Source organism: Tachyglossus aculeatus, chromosome 6, assembly GCF_015852505.1.
Source record: "Tachyglossus aculeatus isolate mTacAcu1 chromosome 6, mTacAcu1.pri, whole genome shotgun sequence".
In the NCBI taxonomy this organism is placed as follows: domain Eukaryota; kingdom Metazoa; phylum Chordata; class Mammalia; order Monotremata; family Tachyglossidae; genus Tachyglossus; species Tachyglossus aculeatus.
Genome location: NC_052071.1, coordinates 4979705 through 4999841, shown reverse-complemented (window position 1 = coordinate 4999841; position 20137 = coordinate 4979705). Strand labels below are relative to the sequence as shown.

Here is a 20137-nt window from a genome sequence, read left to right as displayed (position 1 = left end):
TGCCACTTGTCTGTTTTGAGACTGCGGGCGAGTCACTTCCCTTCACTTGAGAAGCAGCGTGGCTCAGTGGAAAGAGCCCGGGCTTGGGGGTCAGAGGTCAGGGGTTCTAATCCCAGCTCCGCCACATTTCAGCTGTGTGACTGTGGGCGAGTCACTTCACTGAGCCTCACTTCCCTCATCTGTAAAATGGGGATTAAGACTGTGAGCCCCACGTGGGACAACCTGATCACCTTGTATCCCCCTCCCGGCGCTTAGAACAGTGCTTTGCACATAGTGAGCACTTAAATGACATCATTCTTCTTCTTCTTCTCTGGGCCTCAGAGCACAACCTCCTCACCTCCACAGAAATCTCCGCTCTTTTGACCCCACTGGCTTCTGTCGAGGCGTCGTGCTCCATCCAGTCTCGGGACCCAAGCTTCCTTCCCTCGGTGACCAAATAGACGCCCTCAACACCACCCCCTCTATTGAACCCAAATCAATCGCTCCCCTCGGCCGACGTCGTATCGCTAACCCCCAGCCCGCCACCTCCGCTCTCCTGCTCCGGCAGAAATCTAGGTATCGGGCCCACCTCCACTTTCATTCATTCGTTCAGTCGTATTTACTGAGCGCTTACTGTGTGCAGAGCACTGTACTAAGCGCTTGGGAAGTACAAGTTGGCCACATCTAGAGACGGTCCCTACCCACTTCATCCTTGCCTGCTTTACCTCTGCCCTGTGAAATTATTTCTCCAACCTTATTAAACCCCCAAGCCCATCGCCCTCTCCAGACGCCTTAAACTCCTTCCTTGCCAACTTGTACTTCCCAAGTGCTTAGTCCAGTGCTCTGCACAAAGTAAGCGCTCGATAAATACGATTGAATGAATTGAATGAATGAAAAACCCCCACCCCTCCTCCTCTTCCATCCCCTCGTGACCTGGCCGCCGATTTTACTGAGAGAATCGAAACTCTCAGGCGTCACCTCCCTAAAAACCTCCCCCGCCCATTCTTCAATTCCTCATCTGTAAAATGGGGATTAAGACCGTGAGTCCCCCGATCACCTTGTAACCTCCCCAGCGCTTAGAACAGTGCTTTGCACATAGTAAGCGCTTAATAAATGCCATTATTATTTTCTGAGCCTCAGTGACCTCATCTGGAAAATGGGGATTAAGACCATGACACACACACACCCCCCCCCCCCCCCCCGCCGCCGTGGGACAACCTGATCACCTTGTAACCTCCCCAGTGCTTAGAACAGTGCTTTACACATAGTAAGCGCTTAATAAACGCCATTATTATTATTTTCTCAGCTTCAGTGACCTCATCTGGAAAATGGGGATGAAAACTGTGAGCCCCCCGTGGGACGACCTGATCACCTTGTAACCTCCCCAGCGCGTAGAACAGTGCTTTGCACATAGTAAGCGCTTAATAAATGCCATTTATTATTATTTTCTGAACCTCAGTGACCTCATCTGGAAAATGGGGATGAAAACTGCGAGCCCCCCGTGGGACAACCTGATCACCTTGCAACCTCCCCAGCGCTTAGAACAGTGCTTTGCACATAGTAAGCGCTTAACAAATGCCATTATTATTATTATGGGGATGAAAACTGTGAGCCCCCCATGGGACAACCTGATCACCTTGTAACCTCCCCAGCGCTTAGAACAGTGCTTTGCCCATAGTAAGCGCTTAATAAATGCCACTTATTATTATTTTCTGAACCTCAGTGACCTCATCTGGAAAATGAGGATGAAAACTGCGAGCCCCCCGTGGGGCAACCTGATCGCCTTGTATCTCCCCCCCCACCCCCAGTGCTTAGAACAGTGCTTCTTCGCACATACTGAGCGCTCAGCGAACGCCTTCATTATCATCACCGCTGCGACTGAATCAACCCCCTGCACGTGAGGTGAAAAAGGCTTAAAATTCGCTTTATTGAAACCGCTCCCGCCCCCGCCGCCCCCGTTTCCCTCCTCCTCTGCGGGGCCGGGGGTGGGGAAGGGGCTTCCGGGGCCACTCAGCTCATCGGGATGGGGGTGGGGGGGGGTCGGTGGGGGTTGGGGGGGGGGGTCGTCTCAACACACAAACTACGATTAATTTGGGGGGGGGGGGGTCGGGGGGAGGAGAACGGAACGGGACAAAAAGAAATCAAAACCGGAGAGGGCCTCTACAGACCCCATCCTCACCCCGATCCTATCCGCGGGGGGTGAGGGACATTGCTGTTGGGGGCTAGAGCGGGTAGGGGGGTGGGCTTCGGCCCGGGGGGCTGGCGGGGCGCACGGAGGCGGTGCGGGGGTCTTTTGGGGGGGGAAAGGGGGGCGGCGGACGGGCATGGGAACGTGGCTCCGGCGTCGTCGGGGCCCCCCTCCCCGCCCCCCTCCCCGCGCCGGGGGGTCGGGCTCCGTCCCCGGCTAGTATCGGCGGCGCTTGTTGGGGTCAAAGTCCCTGGCGGGCGCTCCGCGGCCGAAGCCCGGGGTGCCGGCGCCCATGGCCCCGATTCCTTCCATGGCACCGCCCTGGCCGAAGCGCTCGTTGGGCGGCGGGGTCTGCGGGAAAGGGGGGGGGGGGGGGGGACACGGAGGGCGGCCCGTCAGGTCGCGGCCCCGCGCCCGCGCCCGGCGCCCGCCCCGCGCCCTCCCGCCGCCTCCTTACCAGCCCCATGGCTCCGTCGGGCATCATGGGGCCGGGGGCGTTGGGGGCCCCGGCGGCCACGTTGGCGCCGCCCACGGCTCCTCGGCTGTTCATGCCCATGGCGCCTGCAAGGGCAGAGCGGGTCCGTCGGTCCCGGGGGGCGCGCGGGCCGGCGGGGACGGGGGGGGGCGTGGCCGGGGGGGGGGGGGGGGTCGGCGCGGGGGGCACGGGGAGGGGGGGGGGACGGTCCCGGGGGCGCCCCCCCAGGAGCCCCACCTCGGCCCAGGTCCCCCGCATGCGGCTCCAGGGCTCCTCTCCAGGCGGGATGGGGCAGAGAGGAGGGCAGCGGCGGCGGCGGCGGCGGCGGCGGCGCGGGCCTGTGCAGGTGCGAGCCCGCCGCGGTCCAGGAGGAGGAGGAGGAGGAGGCCCCCGGGGGCGGGGGGACGGGGTCCTTACCTCCCATGCCCAGCTGGCTCATCCGCATCTCCTGCTCTCTCTGCAACACGACAGGGCGAGGGGCGCGCGGGTCGGGGGCCGCCCGGACCGGGGACCCACCCGCCCGCCCCCCCCCCCCCCCCCCCCGCCCCCCCCGGGGCCGCGGCCGGGCGCCTCCCCGCTGCTGCGCCCGCGGCCGGACGCTCGGGAGGTACCCGCGGGAAGCGCTCACTACGGGGAATGGGTCTAGCCATCGTTCTACCGTCCCTCTCCCGAGCGCTTAGCACAGCGCTCTGCACACAGGAAGCGCTCACGACGGGGAATGGCTCTAGCCATCGTTCTACCGTCCTCTCCCGAGCTCTTAGTACAGCGCTTTGCACACATGTAGCAATCAATACGGGGAATGGGCCTAGAGATCCCGTCCTCTCCCGAGCGCTTAGTACAGCGCTCTGCACACAGGAAGCGCTCACTACGGGGAATGGGTCTAGCCATCATTCTACCGTCCTCTCCTGAGCGCTTAGCACAGCGCTCTGCACACAAGAAGCACTCAATACGGGGAACGGGCCTAGAGATCGTTCTACCATCCTCTCCCAAGCACTTAGTACAGCACTTTGCCCACACGAAGTGCTCACTACGGGGAATGGGTCTAGCAATTGTTCTACCGTCCTCTCCCGAGCGCTTAGTACAGCGCTCTGCCCACACAAAGCGCTCACTACGGGGAATGGGTCTAGCGATCGTTCTACCGTCCTCTCCCAAGCACTCAGTACAGCACTCTGCCCACAGGAAGCACTCAATACAGGGAATGGGTTTATTGATCGTTCTACTGTCCTTTCCCAAGCACTTAGTACAGCGCTCTGCACACAAGAAGTGCTCACTACAGGGAATGGGTCTAGCGATCTTTCTACCGTCCTCTCCCGAGCGCTTAGTACAGCGCTCTGCCCACAGGTAGCAGTCAATACGGGGAATGGGTCTAGCGATCGTTCTACCGTCCTCTCCCAAGAGCTTAGTACAGTGCTGTGCCCACACAAAGCACTCACCATGGGGAATGGGTCTGGCCATCGTTCTACCGTCCCTCTCCCGAGCGCTTAGCACAGCACTCTGCACACAGGAAGCACTCACTACGGGGAATGGGTCTAGCCATCGTTCTACCGTCCTCTCCCGAGCGCTTAGTACAGCGCTCTGCCCACAGGTAACAGTCAATACAGGGAATGGGTATAGTGATCATTCTACCATCCTCTCCCGAGCGCTTAGTACAGCGCTCTGCACACAGGTAACAGTCAATACGGGGAATGGGTCTAGCGATCGTTCTACCGTCCCTCTCCCGAGCGCTCAGTACAGCGCTCTGCACACAGGAAGCACTCAATACGGGGAATGGGTTTAATCAATCGGGAATGGGTTTATCGATCGTTCTACCGTCCTCTCCCGAGCGCTTAGTACAGCACTGTGCCCACACAAAGCGCTCACTACGGGGAATGGGTCTAGCGATCTTTCTACCGTCCTCTCCCGAGCTCTTAGTACAGCGCTCTGCCCACAGGTAGCAGTCAATACAGGGAATGGGTATAGTGATCATTCTACCATCCTCTCCCGAGCGCTTAGCACAGCGCTCTGCACACAGGAAGCACTCACTACGGGGAATGGGTCTAGCCATCGTTCTACCGTCCTCTCCCGAGCGCTTAGTACAGCGCTCTGCACACAGGTAACAGTCAATACGGGGAATGGGTCTAGCGATCGTTCTACCGTCCCTCTCCCGAGCGCTCAGTACAGCGCTCTGCACACAGGAAGCACTCAATACGGGGAATGGGTTTAATCAATCGGGAATGGGTTTATCGATCATTCTACCGTCCTCTCCCGAGCACTTAGTGAGCACTTCGTGTGGGAAAAGTGCTGTACTAAGGGCAATGGGTCTAGCGATCGTTCTACCATCCTCTCCCGAGCGCTTAGTACAGCGCTGTGCCCACACAAAGCGCTCACCATGGGGAATGGGTCTAGCGATCGTTCTACCGTCCTCTCCCAAGTGCTTAGTACAGCGCTCTGCCCACAGGAAGCGCTCAATACAGGGAATGGGTTTATTGACCGTCCTCTCCCAAGCACTTAGTACAGCGCTCTGCCCGCAGGAAGCGCTCACTACGGGTCTGGTCATCGTTCTACCGTCCTCTCCCGAGCGCTCAGTACAGCGCTCTGCACACGGGAAGCACTCACTACGGGGAATGGGTCGAGCCATCGTTCTACCGTCCTCTCCCGAGCGCTTAGTACAGCGCTCTGCCCACAGGTAGCAGTCAATACGGGGAATGGGTCTAGCGATCGTTCTACCGTCCTCTCCCGAGCGCTTAGCACAGCACTCTGCACACAGGCAGCAGTCAATACAGGGAATGGGTCTAGCCATTGTTCTACCGTACCTCTCCCGAGCGCTTAGTACGGCGCTCTGCCCACAGGTAGCAGTCAATACGGGGAATGGGTCTAGCGATCGTTCTACCGTCCTCTCCCGAGCGCTTAGCACAGCACTCTGCACACAGGAAGCGCTCAATACAGGGGACGGGTCTGGCGATCGTTCTACAGCCCACTCCTAAGTGTTTAAGGCCGGCACTCAGCACACAGGAAGTGCTCAATAACAGGAATGGGTCAGTTCATCATCATCATCAATCGAATTTACTGAGCGCTTACTGTGTGCAGAGCACTGTACTAAGCGCTTGGGAAGTACAAGTTGGCCACATAGAGAGACGGTCCCTACCCAATAGTGGGCTCACAGTCTACTGTCCTCTCTCCAGCGCTTAGTACAGTGCTCTGAAACACAGGAAGCGCTCAATACAGGGAACGGGTCTGTTGAGCATCCTATTGTCCTCTCCTAAGCGCTTAGCACAGTGCCCTCTGCACACAGGAAGCGTTCACTCCAGGGAATAAGAGAAGCAGCGTGGCTCAGTGGAAAGAGCCTGGGCTCTGGAGTCAGAGGTCACGGGTTCCAATCCCGGCTCCGCCACCTTTCATTCATTCATTCAATCGTATTTATTGAGCGCTTACTGTGTGCAGAGCACTGTACTAAGCGCTTGGGAAGTACAAGTTGGCAACATAGAGAGATGGTCCCTACCCAACAGCGGGCTCACCTGTCAGCTGTGTGACTTTGGGCAAGGCACTTCCCATCTCTGGGCCTCAGTTCCCTCATCTGTCAAATGGGGATGAGGACCGGGAGCCCGCCGTGGGACAACCTGATCACCTTGTAACCTCCCCAAGTGCTTAAAACAGTGCTTGGCACATAGTAAGTGCTTAATTCATTCATTCATTCGATCATATTTATTGAGCGCTTACTGTGTGCAGAGCACTGGACTAAGCGCTTGGGAAGGACAAGTTGGCAACATAGAGAGACGGTCCCTATGTAGAAGGCGCTTAATTCCAACATTATTATTCATTCGTTCATTCAATCGTATTTATTGAGCGCTTACTGTGTGCAGAGCACTGGACTAAGCGCTTGGGAAGGACAAGTTGGCAACATAGAGAGACGGTCCCTATGTAGAAGGCGCTTAATTCCAACATTATTATTCATTCGTTCATTCAATCGTATTTATTGAGCGCTTACTGTGTGCAGAGCACTGGACTAAGCGCTTGGGAAGGACAAGTTGGCAACATAGAGAGACGGTCCCTATGTAGAAGGCGCTTAATTCCAACATTATTATTCATTTCATTCATTGAATCGTATTTACTGAGCGCTTACTGTGTGCAGGGCACTGTACTAAGCGCTTGGGAAGTACAAGTTGGCAACATAGAGAGACGGTCCCTACGTAGAAGGCGCTTAATTCCAACATTATTATTCATTTCATTCATTGAATCGTATTTACTGAGCGCTTACTGTGTGCAGGGCACTGTACTAAGCGCTTGGGAAGTACAAGTTGGTAACATATACGGTCCCTACCCGACAGCGGGCTCACAGTCTAGAAGCCTGCCATAATAACTGTGGTATTCGTTATGTGCCAAGCACTGCACTAAGCGCTAGGCCGATTCAAACGTAATTCGAGGCAGATTCAAGGTGGTGTTTAAGTGCTTACTATGTGCTAAGCACTCTATTAAGCGCTGGGGCAGATTCAAAGGTAAATCGAGGCAGATTCAAGGTGGTGTTTAAGTGCTTACTATGTGCTAAGCTCTCTAATTAAGTGCTGGGGCAGATCCCGGCTCCACCAACTGTCAGCTGTGTGACTTGGAACAAGTCACTTCACTTCTCTGGGCCTCGGCTCCCTCCTCCGGAAAATGGGGATGAAGACCTCAAAGGTAACTCGAGGCAGATTCAAGGTGGCGTTTAAGTGCTTACTACGTGCTAAGCACTCTACTAAGCGCTGGGGCAGATCCCGGCTCCACCAATAGTCAGCTGTGTGACTCGGGGCCGGTCCCTTCACTTCTCTGGGCCTCGGTTCCCTCCTCCGGAAAATGGGGATGAAGACCGCAAAGGTAATTCGAGGCAGATTCAAGGTGGCGTTTAAGTGCTCACTACATGCTAAGCACTCTACTAAGCGCTGGGGCAGATCCCGGCTCCACCAATAGTCAGCTGTGTGACTTGGAACAAGTCACTTCACTTCTCTGGGCCTCGGCTCCCTCCTCCGGAAAATGGGGATGAAGACCTCAAAGGTAATTTGAGGCAGATTCGAGGTGGCGCTTAAGTGCTTACTACGTGCTAAGCACTCTACTAAGCGCTGGGGCAGATCCCGGCTCCACCACTTGTCAGCTGTGTGACTTGGAACAAGTCACTTCACTTCTCTGGGCCTCGGCTCCCTCCTCCGGAAAATGGGGATGAAGACCGCGAGGCAGATTCGAGGTGGTGTTTAAGTGCTTACTACGTGCTAAGCACTCTACTAAGCGCTGGGGCAGATCCCGGCTCCACCACTTGTCAGCTGCGTGACTCGGGGACGGTCACTTCACTTCTCTGGGCCTCGGTTCCCTCCTCCGGAAAATGGGGATGAAGACCGCAAAGGTAATTCGAGGCAGATTCGAGGTGGTGCTTAAGTGCATACTACGTGCTAAGCACTCTACTAAGCGCTGGGGCAGATCCCGGCTCCACCACTTGTCAGCTGTGTGACTTGGAACAAGTCACTTCACTTCTCTGGGCCTCGGCTCCCTCCTCCGGAAAATGGGGATGAAGACCGCGAGGCAGATTCGAGGTGGTGTTTAAGTGCTTACTACGTGCTAAGCACTCTACTAAGCGCCGGGGCAGATCCCGGCTCCACCACTTGTCAGCTGTGTGACTCGGGGCCGGTCACTTCACTTCTCTGGGCCTCGGTTCCCTCCTCCGGAAAATGGGGATGAAGACCTCAAAGGTAACTCGAGGCAGATTCAAGGTGGTGTTTAAGTGCTCACTACGTGCTAAGCACTCTACTGAGCGCTGGGGCAGATCCCAGCTCCACCAATAGTCAGCTGTGTGACTCGGGGCTGGTCACTTCACTTCTCCGGGCCTCGGTTCCCTCCTCCGGAAAATGGGGATGAAGGCCGCAAAGGGAATAAGCACTCTACTAAGCGCTGGGGCAGATCCCGGCTCCACCGACTGCCGGCTGTGTGACTCGGGGCGGGTCACTTCACTTCTCCGGGCCTCGGCTCCCTCCTCCGGAAAATGGGGATGAAGGCCGGGACCCCCCACCCCGGGGGGACAACCTGATCACTTTACCGTTATCCGTTAAGCGCCCACCGTTGGCGGGGCCCCCTTCTGAGCGCCGGGGGGGGGGGTCCGCCCGCGCCTCGGGCACCGGGGGGCCCGGAGACGTCCAGCAGCGCCCCGCGCCCCCCGCCCCCCCCGTCCCCACTTACCACATCGGGGAAGTTTCCTTTGTAGCCCTCCTGCTGCCTCCTCATCAGCTCTTCCTGCTGGCGCCGGATGTCCTCGTCCCTCCGCCGACGCTCTTCCTCCTGCCTGCGGGAGATGGGGACGGGGGACGGGGGAGGCGCTCAGCAAGGTGTCACGGCGGCGGGCGGCCGCGGGCCGGACGCGGGGGACGGCCGGGTCACCTGAGCTCCAGCTGCTTGCGCTTCTGCACCTCCTGGTTGTGCAGCTCCTCCATCCGTCTCAGCTCCTCCTGGCGCCGCATCAGGTCTGCCAACGGGCGGGCACGCGGGGGGCTGGCGGGGGGCTCTTTGGGGGACCCCCGCCCGCCCCCCTTCCCCCGGGGGCGACCACCTCGGGATCGGGCCACTCGACTGGCTGAACGTGCTCGGCGGTGGCGGCGATGGGACTTGTTGGGCGCCTACTACGTGCCAAGCGCCGTCCTCGCCGGGGGGGTCACTGAGGCCCAGGGCAGGGAAGTGACCGGCCCAAGGTCACGCGGCGGAGGCGGGATTAGAACCCACAGCCCCCGGCTCCCAAGCCACCGAGGCACGCGGCGGCAAGTACGACCGAATGAATGACGACACGGCCATAGAAAGACACATCAGTCCAGTGCTCCGCACGTAGTGAGCGCTCAATAAATACCACTGAATGAATGACATTCCGAGCCCACCGCGAGCTGACGGTCTGGAGTTGGGGGGAAGACAGACATCAACGCGAATCAATAAACAATCTGATAGCCGTAATATCTGCTAGGCGCTTACTACGTGCCGGGCACTGCGCTAAGCGCCGGGGTGGACACAAGCAGATCGGGCTGGACGCGGTCCCCGTCCCCCCCCACCCCGGGGCTCGCAGTCTTAATCTCCATTTTCCAGGTGAGGGGACTGAGGCCCAGAGAAATGACTCGGCCAAGGTCACACGGCAGACAAGCGGCGGGGCAGGGATTATATCACGGCGTAGCCGAGCCGGTAGGCACGTTCCCTCCCGATAATCGGTGCTACTTATTGATCGGTGAGGGGGTGCAGGGCACTGGACTAAGCGCTCGGAAGAGTCCGGAATAACAGAGTGGATAGACCCGTTCCCTTCCTACAATCCATCGGCCGTATTTATCGAGCGCCTGCTGAGTGCAGAAAGACTGTACTGAGCGCTTGGGGCAATACCCGCACTTTTTGTGTTTAGAGAAGCAGTGTGGCTCAGTGGAAAGAGCCCGGGCTTTGGAGTCAGAGGTCACGGGTTCAGATTGTCAGCTGTGTGACCCTGGGCAAGTCACTTCACTTCTCTGGGCCTCCGTGACCTCATCTGGAAAATGGGGGTTCATTCATTCATTCCGTCGTATTTACTGAGCGCTGACTGTGTGCAGAGCACTGGACTAAGCGCTAAGACCGTGAGCCCCCCGTGAGACAACCTGATCACCTGGTAACCTCCCCGGCGCTTAGAACAGTGCTTTGCACATGGTAAGCGCTTAATAAATGCCATTATTATTATTGTTATTACTTTTATTACTACAACGTAACGGAACCGGTAGACTGGTTCCTTGCCCTCGATCACTCGACGGAATTTATTGAGGCCCTGCTGAGAGCTCACCTCCTCCAGGAGGCCTTCCCAGACTGAGCCCCTTCCTTCCTCTCCCCCTCGCCCCCCTCTCCATCCCCCCATCTTACCTCCTTCCCTTCCCCACAGCACCTGTATATATGTATATATGTTTGTACATATTTTTTTTACTCTATTTATTTATTTGTACCTATCTATTCTATTTATTTTATTTTGTAAGTATGTTTGGTTTTGTTTTCCGTCTCCCCCTTTTAGACTGTGAGCCCACTGTTGGGTAGGGACTGTCTCTAGATGTTGCCAATTTGTACTTCCCAAGCGCTTAGTACAGTGCTCTGCACATAGTAAGCGCTCAATAAATACGATTGATGATGATGATGATGATGATTGAGTGCTCACTCTATGCCAAGCACTGAACTAAGCTCCTGGGAGAAGCAGCGTGGCTCATCGGAAAGAGCCCGGGCTTGGCAGTCGGAAGGTCGTGGGTTCTAATCCCGTCTCTGCCCCTCAGCCCCCTCACCTGTAAAACGGGGATGGGGACCGCGTCCAACCCGACTTGTCTGGCCCCACCCCAGCGCTTAGTACAGTGCCCACTCACAGTAAGCGCTCAATAAATACGACTGAATGAACGGATGAATGCCCGGCGCCTGGCAGGCGCTTACCGGATACCACGGTCGTTATTATTATCACTGCTAACCCGGTGCTCAGCACAGAGTCCCGTGCGTGGCTCGGCGGAGAGAGCCCGGGCTCGGGAGGCAGAGGGGTCACGGGTTCTAATCCCGGCCGGGCCGCGGGACCGCGGGCAAGCCACTTACATACCTACACACAATCGTATTTATTGAGCGCTTACAGTGTGCCCGTTGTCGGGTGGGGACCGTCTCTACACGTTGCCAACTTGTCCTTCCCAAGTGCTTAGTCCATTCATTCATTCATTCAATCGTATTCATTCAGTCAGTCATATTTCTTGAGCGCTTACTGCGCGCAGAGCACTGTGCTAAGCGCTTGGGAAGGACAAGTCGGCAACATCTACCCGACAGCGGGCTCACAGTCTAGAAGGGGCAGGCAGACAACAAAACATATTAACAGAATAAAATAAATAGAATATATGTCCAAGTAAAATAGAGTAATAAATCTGTATCAACATGTATACAGGTGCTGTGGGGAGGGGAAGGAGGTTGGGTGCGGGGGTGGGAAGGGGGAGAGGAAGGAGGGGGCTCAGTTTGGGAAGGCCTCCTGGAGGAGGTGAGCTCTCAGTAGGGCTTTGAAGTTCAATCAATCAATCAATCGCATTTATTGAGCGCTTACTATGTGCAGAGCACTGTACTAAGCTCTTGGGAAGTACAAACTGGCAACATATAGAGATAGTCCCTACCCAACAGTGGGCTCACAGTCTAAAAGACTGAATGAATTCAATCGAATGAATGAATGAATTCAATCGTATTTACTGAGCGCTTACTGTGTGCAGAGCACTGTACTAAGCGCTTGGGAAGTCCAAGTTGGCAACATAGAGAGACGGTCCCTACCCGACAGCGGGCTCACAGTCTAGAATGAATGAATGTGTACAGAGCCCTGCCCCCAGGAATTCCAAGTCGGCAACACACCGAGATGGTCCCTACTCGACAACGGGTTCACAGTCTAGACTCCTCCGGGCCTCAGTGACCTCGTCTGTCCAACGGGGACGAGGACGGCGGGCCCCACCCGCCGGGTCCGGGCGCTCAGCGGATGCCCCGGACTATTTAGCTGACGCCTCCGGGGAGGCGGGAGGGGGCCGGCCGGCCGGCCGGCCGGCGACTCACCCTGCCGCATGAGCATGACCTGGTGCTCGTGGCGGGCCGTCTCCATCTCCATCTCCAGCTTCTCGCGGGCCTCCTTGATGTTGCGGTCCACCTGGTCCTGCTGCTGCTTCTCCATCTCGATGAGCGCCTTCCAGCGCATGGCGTACTCGTACTCGAACGAGCCGGGCTGGGCGAAGCGGGGCGGCTGCTCTCGCTCCCTGCAAGGGGGGCGCGGTGTGCGCGGAAGGCCCGCTTGGCTCAGGGCGGGCCCGCGGGCATCGCCCCCAGAGGCTCCGGGCACCGGGCAGGGCCCAAGATGGGCGGCCGAGGAGGGCGCGAGTCCCGCCGGCCGACGCGGGGGATATTCAGTGCCCACCGAGGCGCCCCACGGCGACGAGGGGCCTTCGGTTGGGCTGGGGGGGATGCCCCCCAACCGTTTAGTGCAGCGCTGTGCATACCGCTAATGGGTTGAGGCCTGGAAGTGGCTTGCCCCCACCCCTCGGGGAGGGCGCGGCTATCTGGGAGAACCCCCGCTGAGGTGCGGGAGAAAGGGAGAGAGAGGGGATGAAGGAGGGAGGAAGGGCGAGAAGGACGGGAAGGAAGGAGGGAGGGAAAAAGGGGGGGGAAGGGAAGCAAAGAGAAAAGGGGAGAGGAGGGAAAGAAGGAAAGGGGGAGAAGGGAAGGAAGGCGGGAGAAAGGGATGGAAGAAGGGAGAGAAAACGAAGAAAGGAGGAAGGAAGGGGGAAATGGGGGAGATAAGGGAAGGAAGGAGAGAGAAAGGAAGAAGGGGGAGGAAAGGGAAGGAAGGATGGAGGGAGAATGTGGAGGGAAGAAGCGGGGGAAAGGGAAGGAAGGAAGGAAGGAAGGAGGGGAGAAGGGGGAGGAAAGGGAAGGAACGAGGGGGGAAAAAGGGAAGGAAGGAGAAAAGAGGAGAGAAGGGAAGGAAGGAAAAAAGGGGAGGAAAAGGAAGGAAAGAGGAAAGGGGAGGGAAAGAAGGAAAGGGGGAGAAGAGAAGGAAGGAGGAAGAAAAAGGGAGGAAAGAAAGGGAAGGAAGGAGGGAGAAAGGGAGAGAAAAGGAAGAGAGCAGGAAGGGGGAGGAGGAGGGAGGAAGGAGGGGGGAGAAAGGGAAGGAAAGAAGGGGGAGAAAGGCAAAGAAAGAGGCTGGAGAAAGGACGGAAAAGGTGGGTAAAGAGGGAAGGGGAGAGGAAAATGGGAGAAGGCACAGCCATCAAGTCCCCGTGACCCTCCGAGACCCTTGGGGGTCAGTCGGGGTCACCCCAAGGCAGGGCTCCCCTTCCCCGGTGCCCCCCGCGTCCCCCGCCGGCACCTACTTGTGAAACTGCTGGTTCTTTATGACGAGCTTCTCGGGCAGCCCCTCCTCGTCATCCAACTGGTCCATCGGCTCCACCGTCACGGGCCGGGGGAACCTGGGAGGGGGAGGACCCCGGCAGGTGGGGACGGATCCCCGGCCAGTCCCGGCGAGTCCCTCCCCGTCTCTCGGCGTCTACCCCAGTGCCCGGCACCTAGTGGGCCTCGACTAAATCCCGCCGACGGCGCCGCCAGGTGACACGGAGGGAACCCTGGGCCCTCCTGGACCCCGCCGTCTTCAAGTGAGACGGACGCCCCCGACCATCCCCGCTCAGTCATTCCAGGGCTTACTGTGTGCCAAGCACTCTGCTGAGCGCTTGGGAGAAGACGATACAACAATCAACAGACGCATTCCCTGCCCACAGCCAGCTTACCAAGTCTCCCACCAGCCACGTGCCCTCCGCCGTTTTCTAGGATACCCATTGAGAGCTTTCTACAAGCAGGACGCCGGCTACTCGGGCCAGACCAGTCCCCGTCCTACACGGGGCTCGCCGATTTAATCCCCATTTTACAGATGACAGAACCGAGGCCCGGCGAGGCGAAGGGAATCGGGGGCCGGGGCACCCGGCGGATGAGCGGCGGGGCCGGGAGGAGAACCCAGGTCCCCTAACACCCAGGGCCGCATCGCTTCCCGATGGCTGCTGAGAGCTCGGGGCTGGGCCAGGTGAGGAGGGGGGATAGAAGTCAGGCGGCGGGGGGAGGCCACCCCCTAGTAAAAGCAGAAGCCCGTTGTTGGCACACAATGTGCCCGCTAGCTCTGCTGTACTGGACTCTCCCAGGTGCTTAATGCAGTGCTCTGCACCCATTAAGCACCCTTTAAATACTCCGGATTGGCTGAGTGCAAGTATGGGATGTGTCTGCCGACCCTGATGGGCCGGACGCCCCCGAGCGCTCTGTCCAGTGCTCCGCGTCCAGTAAGCGCTCAATACCATGGACTCACCGACCGGATGGAAAGCCACCGTCTCGGCCGGCGCCCGGGACCCCTGCCCAGCCCCTCCGCCGCTCGCTCGTTCATCTAAAATCCATTGGAGGCCCGTTTCCTTCGCCTCGGGGCACAAACTCCCCACAGTGCCCTGGGGGACACTGACCTCTGGCTCTTGGGGACCCCACCAACACCTCCACACACGGAAAGAGGAGAGAGAGGCAGAAGAAGGTGGGGAGAGAGGGGGAAAGGGAGGAGAGAGAAAGAGAGAAAGGGGGGAGGAGGAAGAGAAAGGGAGGGAAGGGGAGAGAGGAAGAGAGGGAGGGAGGGAGAGAAAGAGAAAGATAGGGAGGGAGAGGGGAGAGAGGAAGAGAGAGAAGGAGGAAGGGAGAGAGGGAGAGAGATAAAGAGAGAGACGGGGGAAGAGAGAGGAAGGGGGAAGGCAGGTGACAGGAAGAGCGGGGAGAGAGAGGAGGGAAGGAGGGAGAGGGAAAGAGGGAAGGGAGAAAAAGGAGGAAAGGGAAGGAGGGATGGGGAAGGGGGAAAGGGCAGAGAGACAAAGAGAGAGGGGGATGGAAGGAGGGAGAGGAAGACAGGGAGGGGGAGGGAGGGAGGGAGGGGGAAGAGAAAGAGAGGAAGGGGAAGGGGGGGGAAGACGGGGAGAAAGAGGGAGGAAGGGGAAGAAAAAGGGAGAAAAGAAGGGAAGGAGGGAGAGAGACGGGGAAGAGAGAAGAAGAGAGAGGGAAAGAGAGAGGAGGGAGGGAGCGAGTGGAAGAGAAAGAGAAAGGAGGAGGGAAGAAAAGGGGGGAAAGGGAGGGAAGGAGGGGGAGGGGGAGAGAGAAAGGGGGGAGAGGAAGAAAAAGACGAAGGGAGAGGGAGATAAAGGGAGGAGGAGGGAAAGAGAGGAAGGGAGAAAGGGGGAGAAGATGGGAGAGGGAGAGAGAGACAGAGACACACGAGGGGGGAGAGAGGAAGAAAAAGAGAGAGGGAAGGAGGCAGATTCTAGACCATGAGCTTGTTGTGGGCAGGGAATGTGCCTGTTGTTCTAGTGTCCTCTCCCAAGTGCTTAGTGCAGTGTTCTGCACACTGTAAGCACTCAATAAATATGACAATGAATGAACGGAGACAGAGGCACAGAGAGAAAGGCAGAGATATGACGAGGAAGAGAGAGACAGGAACAGAGAGAGGGATAAAGGAAGAGCGATGAAGAGGAAGAGAGAGGGAGGGAGAGAGAGGCAGAAAGGGAGAGAGAGGGAGAAAGGAAGAAGGATGAAAAGACAGACAGAGACACAGAGATGGGGAAAGGGAGCCGGAGAAAGGGAGAGGAGGAAGAAAGAGGAAGAGAGAGAGGCAGATAAAGACACAGAGATGGGGGAGAGGGAGAGGGAGAAAGGAAGAGAGATGAAGAGGAAGAGAGAGACAGAGACACAGAGACAGAGATGGGGGACAGGGAGAGAGAGGGAGAAAGGAAGAGAGATGAAGAGGAAGAGAGGAAGGAGAGAGGCAGAGAGAAACAGGAAGGGAGAGAGGGGGGAAAGCCAGAGAGATGAAGAGGCAGAAAGAGACAGAGACACTAAGAGACAGGAACAGAGAGAGATGGGGAAAGGGAGAGATAGGGAGAGAGGAAGAGAGATGAAGAGGAAGAGAGACAGAGACACAGAGAGGCACAGATACAGAGATGGGGAAAGGGAGAGAGGGGGGAAAGCAAGAGAGATGAAGAGGCAGAAAGAGACAGAGAGACAGAAACAGAGAGATGGGGAGAGGGAGAAAGGAAGAGAGATGAAGAGGAAGAGAGAGGGAGGGAGGGAGGCAGAGAGAGACGGGGAGAGGGAGAAAGCAACAGAGATGAAGAGGCAGAGAGACAGAGACACGGAGGCACCCAGAGCCAGAGCGAGGGCGGGCGGGCGTCCACTCACGAGGTGAGCAGGAAGGAGCCCTCGCTGCAGCGGTCGAGGGCCTTGCGGGCGGCGGGCTTGCCCGAGAACTCGACGATGCCCTTGCCCGAGGGCCGGCCGCGGTCGTCGACGATGACCACGGCGCGCTCCACCTGGCCGAAGACGGAGAAGGCCTCCTCCAGCAGCTCGTTGGACACGAACTGCGGCAGGTTGCGGACGGTGAGGGAGGCGCTGTGGCAGGCGAAGCGCACCCGCAGCTGCTTCCCGCGCAGCGGCATGTTGTCCAGCTCCACCTTGGCGATCTCCGCCAGCGTCCGCGTCTCCTGCGGGGCGGGGGCGAAGGGGGGGGGGGGGGGCGGACACACGGAGGGGGGTCAGCCCACGCACGCCGCCGCCCGGGGGCCTTCCCTGACTCGGCCCCCCTTCTCCTCCCGGAACGACGATGGCGGCCTTTGGTAAGCACCGACTAGGTGCCAGGCCCCGTTCTAAGCGCCGGGGAAAGGACGGGGTCGTCCGGTTGTCATTCACTCCCCCGCGGGGCTCACGGTCTTCATCCCCATTTTACAGGTGAGGAAACTGAGGCACACAGACGGGGCTTGCCCAAGGTCACACGGCCGACAACACACGTCCACGTCTAACGCCCGTCTCCTCCGGGAGGCCTTCCCTGACTGAGCCCCCCACTTTTCCTCTTCCGCGTCGCCCCGACTTTGGCTCCCTCTCTCCATCCCGCCCTTACGTCCCCCTCCCTCGTTTCTTTACGTCTCTTCCTGCCCTTCTCCCCCTCGAGACTCTCAGCTCCTTGCGGGCAGGGAATGGGTCTGTCTACTGTTGTATCGTCCTCTCCCGAGCGCTTAGTACAGCGCTCTGCACATAGTAAGCGCTCAATAAGTACCATTGTCTATTTCTGTTAAGGCCAATCCCCTCCCCGGCCCCGGACTGTCGACCCGTGGCGGGCAGCAAATGTGTCTTGTTTCATCGTTGGATTATCCTCTCCCAAGCGCTTAGTCCAGTGCTCTGCACACAGTCGGCGCTCAATAAATACCACTGATGGAGTGATTGTGGGCAGGTAATGTGCCTTGGAGAAGCTGTGTGGCTAGAGTGAGCAGAGCCCGGGACTGGCAGTCAGGAGGTCCTGGGTTCTAATCCTGGCTCCACCACATGGCTGCTGTGTGACCTTGGGAGAGTCTCCTCACTTCTCTGTGCCTCAGTTCCCTCATTTGGAAAATGGGGATTGAGCCAAACGTGGGACAGGGACTGGGTCTAACCTGATTAACCCCTATCTACCCCAGCGCTTACAACAGGGCTTGGCACATAGTAAGCACTTAACCAGTGCTCTCCTTAATGGGCACTTAACAACTCTTCCCCCAGCCCCAGACTGTGAGCTCCCTGCGGGCAGGGTCTGGCTCTCTTTATTATTAATAATAATAATAACCACTGACTTGTACTTCCCAAGCGCTTAGTACAGTGCTCTGCACACAGTAAGCGCTCAATAAACACAATTGAATGAATGGATGAATAATAATAATCACTGACTTGGACTTCCCAAGCGCTTAGTACGGTGCTCTGCACACAGTAAGCGCTCAATAAACACAATTGAATGGATGAATAATAATAATCATTGACTTGGACTTCCCAAGCGCTTAGTACAGTGCTCTGCACACAATAAGCGCTCAATATGATTGAATGAATGGATGAGTAATAATAATTACTGACTTGGACTTCCCAGGCGCTTAGTGCAGTGCTCTACACACAGTAAGTGCTCGATAAATACAATTGAATGAATGGGTGAATAATAATAATCATTGACTTGGACTTCCCAAGCACTTAGTACAGTGCTCTACACACAGTAAGCGCTCGATAAATACGACTGAATGAATGGATGAATAATAATCATCATCATTGACTTGTACTTCCCAGGCACTTAGTACAGTGCTCTACACACAGTAAACGCTCAATAAATACGATTGAATGAATGAATGAATGAATAATGGTGGCATTTGTTAAGCACTTACTACGCGCCAAGCACTGTTCTAAGCGCTGGGGGAGAGCCAAGGTCATCAGGTTGTCCCACGTTATGACCGCATCGTACTCTGCTTAGAGAAGCAGCGTGCCTCAGTGGAGAAGAGCCCGGGCTCTGGAGTCAGAGGTCATGGGTTCAAACCTCGGCTCCGCCAACTGTCAGCTGTGTGACTTTGGGCAAGTCACTTCACTTCTCTGGGCCTCAGTAACCTCATCTGTAAAATGGGGATTGAGACCGTGAGCCCCCCGTGGGACAACCTGATCACCTTGTAACCTCCCCAGCGCTTAGAACAGTGCTTGGCACATAGTAAGCGCTTAATAAATGCCGTTATTATTATTATTTCCGGAGCGCTTAGCCCAGCCCCGATAAATCCATTCATTCATTCAACCGTATTTACTGAGCGCACGCCGCGTGCAGAGCACTGGACTGAACGAACCCGAGTACCATCACACCAGTGACGACGGCTCGGCCGGGCTGTCCTCGCCCGGCGCCCCGCCCGCCCCGGGAAGCGCTCAGTAAATACCCCGGACGGATCGTGAAGCAGCGTGGCTCGGCGGAAGGAGCCCCGGCTTTGGGGTCAGAGGTCACGGGTTCCAATCCCACCAGTCAGCTGGGCGACTCTGGGCGAGTCACTCAACTTCTCTGGGCCTCGGAGACCTCGTCGGGAAAATGGGGATTGACCGCGAGCCCCCCTGACCAGCACTTTCTCCACCAAGTAAACGCTTAATAAATGCCACCATCATTATTATTATGATTATGATGATTATTATTAGCCGCGGGCGGGGCTCACCAGGCGGATGAAGCCGAAGCCCTTGTCCTTGTGGATGAAGACCTCGCCGGCCTTGCCGTACTTCTCGAACAGCTTGCGCATCTCCTCCTCCGTGATGTCCGGCGGCAGGTTGCCCACGAAGAGGCGGCTGCGCTGGGTGAACGTCTTCTCGCCCGGCTTGCGGAAGTTCTTCAGGTCCACGGTCAGCCCCTCGTCCGACGGGAACAGGGTACACAGCCGCTCTGCCCGCGGGGGGAAAACGACAAACGCACGCTTCATCTGGTTAACGCGTTCGGTTCTGTTGTCCGTCTCCCCCTTCTAGACCGTGAGCCCGCTGCTGGGTAGGGACCGGCTCGAGATGTTGCCAACTTGGACTTCCCAAGCGCTTAGTACAGTGCTCTGCACGCGGTAAGTGCTCAATAAATATGAATGAATGAGAACCGGGGCCGGCCCGTTGCAGCGGCCCCGGGTTCGGGCGCTCACTCCACCACCACCACCACCAATCGTATTTATTGAGCGCTTACTATGTGCAGAGCACTGTACTAAGCGCTTGGGAAGTACAAATTGGCAACGTCTAGAGACAGTCCCTACCCAACAGTGGGCTCACAGTCTAAAAGGGGGAGACAGAGAACAAAACCAAATATACTAACAAAATAAAATAAATAGAATAGATATGTACAAGTAAAATAAATAGAGTAATGAATATATACAAACATATATACATATATACAGGTGCTATACAGGTGGTATACACTTACCAGCACATATGTATATATCTATTATTTATTTATGTATGCATGTATGTATGCATGTATATTAATGTCTGTCTCCTCTTCTAGATTGTGAGCTCGTTATGGGCAGAGACTGTGTTTGTTGTTGTGTTGTACTCTTCCAAGCATTTAGTACAGTGCTTTGCACACAGTAAGCGCTCAATAAATACAAACCACCCCCCGACCGAGGGCCTTACTGAGAGCTCACCTCCTCCGGGAGGCCTTCCCAGACTGAGCCCCC

General features: G+C 57.0%; 1 protein-coding gene across 6 annotated transcripts in view; it reads right to left on the bottom strand.

The window, feature by feature from the left end:
- Positions 1-2042: 2042 nt before the first annotated feature.
- The window catches only part of NONO (non-POU domain containing octamer binding), a 40740-nt gene continuing 22645 nt past the window's right edge, over positions 2043-20137 (bottom strand). For 5 of the 6 annotated variants that reach the window (XM_038747621.1, XM_038747622.1, XM_038747623.1 and 2 more), the window contains exons 3-11: positions 19148-19368; positions 16359-16660; positions 13484-13579; positions 12174-12370; positions 9015-9099; positions 8817-8919; positions 2880-3099; positions 2625-2728; positions 2043-2518 (exon numbers count right to left, since the gene is read on the bottom strand). In XM_038747621.1, coding sequence (XP_038603549.1) covers positions 2384-2518; positions 2625-2728; positions 2880-3099; positions 8817-8919; positions 9015-9099; positions 12174-12370; positions 13484-13579; positions 16359-16660; positions 19148-19368 — 1463 coding nt within the window. In that variant the 3' untranslated portion in view covers positions 2043-2383. The remainder of the gene's footprint in view (positions 2519-2624; positions 2729-2879; positions 3100-8816; positions 8920-9014; positions 9100-12173; positions 12371-13483; positions 13580-16358; positions 16661-19147; positions 19369-20137) is intronic. The other variant, XM_038747624.1, reaches the window with a different exon arrangement.